The sequence below is a fragment of the Penaeus chinensis genome, chromosome 31 (assembly GCF_019202785.1).
Source record: "Penaeus chinensis breed Huanghai No. 1 chromosome 31, ASM1920278v2, whole genome shotgun sequence".
In the NCBI taxonomy this organism is placed as follows: Eukaryota; Metazoa; Arthropoda; class Malacostraca; order Decapoda; family Penaeidae; genus Penaeus; species Penaeus chinensis.
Genome location: NC_061849.1, coordinates 24,859,103 through 24,861,402, shown reverse-complemented (window position 1 = coordinate 24,861,402; position 2,300 = coordinate 24,859,103). Strand labels below are relative to the sequence as shown.

At 43.8% G+C, this 2,300-nt stretch overlaps 1 protein-coding gene across 2 annotated transcripts in view; it reads right to left on the bottom strand.

Annotated features, from left to right (window-relative positions):
* Positions 1-1,225: 1,225 nt before the first annotated feature.
* LOC125041769 (protein tramtrack, beta isoform-like) overlaps positions 1,226-2,300 on the bottom strand; it is a 51,460-nt gene continuing 50,385 nt past the window's right edge. Inside the window, exon 6 of one of the 2 annotated variants that reach the window (XM_047637035.1) lies at positions 1,226-1,608. In XM_047637035.1, coding sequence (XP_047492991.1) covers positions 1,276-1,608 — 333 coding nt within the window. In that variant the 3' untranslated portion in view covers positions 1,226-1,275. The remainder of the gene's footprint in view (positions 1,609-2,300) is intronic. The other variant, XM_047637033.1, reaches the window with a different exon arrangement.

Genomic DNA, 2,300 nt, shown 5'->3' with positions numbered 1-2,300 from the left:
AAAAAAAATATCTGAGAAAAAAAAGAAAAAAAAATACATATTCCAAGGACCTTTCACTGTTGTCCTTTTTTTGCAAAAGTGACATCTATTATAAGCAAACTATACAATACGTAAATTACATTATTTGTATGTGTAAATACTTTCAGAAAACATTGTTGATATTTCCAAACATATATCAACAAGCGATACATTATCAAAAGGTGTGAAATTTATAAATATTATTATAACATTTGACGACTGATTTCCCAATTGATTTCATACAATGGAGCGTATGGATATCATTATCCAAAGGTGATATCAGATGTTTTCGTACTTCTGTTAAGACTTATTGGAAGAACAGTAAACATTTCAAGCATTTTTACTTGCGCTTTGTCTGTCTGCTTCTCTCTCTCTCTCTCTCTCTCTCTCTCTCTCTCTCTCTCTCTCTCTCTCTCTCTCTCTCTCTCTCTCTCTCTCTCTCTCTCTCTCTCTCTCTCTCTCTCTCTCTTTCTCTCTCGTTCTCTCTCGCTCTCTCCCTCGATAATATAATGACAACAACAACAACAACAATAATGATAATAATAATAATAATAATATAATAAAACACACACACACACACACACACACACACACACACACAACACACACACACACAACACACACACACACAACACACACACACACTCACACAAACACACAAACAAACACACACACACAGACACACACACACACACACACACACACACACACACACACACACACACACACACACACACACACACACACACGCACACACAGAGTCTCTCTCTCTCTCTCTCTCTCTCTCTCTCTCTCTCTCTCTCTCTCTCTCTCTCTCTCTCTCTCTCTCTCTCTCTCTCTCTCTCTCTCTCTCTCTTTTGATAGTATAATGACAACAACAATAATAATAATTATAATAATAATAACAATAACAACACCACACACACACACACATACACATACACACACACACACACACACACACACACACACACACACAGACACACACAGTCTGTCTGCCTCTCGTTTTCTCTCTCTCTCTCTCTCTCTCTCTCTCTCTCTCTCTCTCTCTCTCTCTCTCTCTCTCTCTCTCTCTCTCTCTCTCTCTCTCTCTCTCTTTCTCTCTCTCTCTCTCACTATCTATCTATCTCTCTATCTATCTCTATCTATCTCTCTATTTATCTCTATTTATCTTTATCTATATCTATCTATTTATCTTTATCTATCTCTCTCTCTCTCTCTCTATCTATCTATCTCCTTCTCCTCTTCTCTCTCTTCCTAACTGGACGAGTGTATAATCCTAACATGTTTCTTCATAGTACTGAGCTGCACCGAGCGATAGGGACAGTGGGGACAGACATAAGGCTTCTCACCAGTATGTCTCCGGACGTGATTCTTCAAAACCCCAGACCGGGCGCACTTAAAACTACAAAATTTACACGCGTACGGTTTTTCGCCGGTGTGGATGAGCAGGTGGACTTTCAGGTGCTGCTTCTTGGGGGTGAGATACGGACAGTGTGGGCAGGAAAAGGTATTGTTTAGGTTGGTGTAGTTTCTCCTGGCGTCCTGTAGGCTAGCGGCAACTGGAGGTCTCAGCTCGGCCGTGCCCACCTGCGGAATATTTTGGGATTATTACTTCATTTGTTATTACTTCAGTGGGAAGGGCATTGTTGTTCATGGGGTGGGGAGACTGGTATCTGAGGAGTAGAGGCAAAGGTAGGTGGAGGTGAGTGTGTGGTAGGAGAAGAAGGGGTGGAACGTTTAGTCTATCTGCTGCGGGTAGTGCGGGAAGGGAGAGGGGACGGCGTCGGGGCTGCGGTAGAGATTGGTGTCTGGATTTAGAATGGCAAAAGAAGTTGACTGGGGAAGGTAGGAGGTAGAAGTGGGGAAGTAAGATGTAGGAGGGATAGGTATAGGGGAGGGTGTAGGGACGTCTTGGGAGGGAGGGGGAGGGGTAGAGCGAGCGACATTACTGGAGTTAGAGAAAAACCTCGTCGACGTGCTTCCTGTCTGGCTTCACGCAGAGTGAGTCCAAGTCTGAATCTGAGAGTTGCCACCTCAGACTCAAACTTGAAGGTGGGGCAGCCCCTATAAAATACATTATGGGGGCCGCCACAGTTGGCACATGTGCGTGACCGTGCAGAGCAGTTTGATCGAGTATGACCAGGTTGGGCACATAAAGGGCATCTGGCTGTGGAACGGCAATGTTTGGCAGGATGTCCTAAACGCCAACAAATTTGGCACTGACGGGGAGGAGGTTAATATGGTCGGACAGGAAGGGATTCTTCACCAATGTAAACATT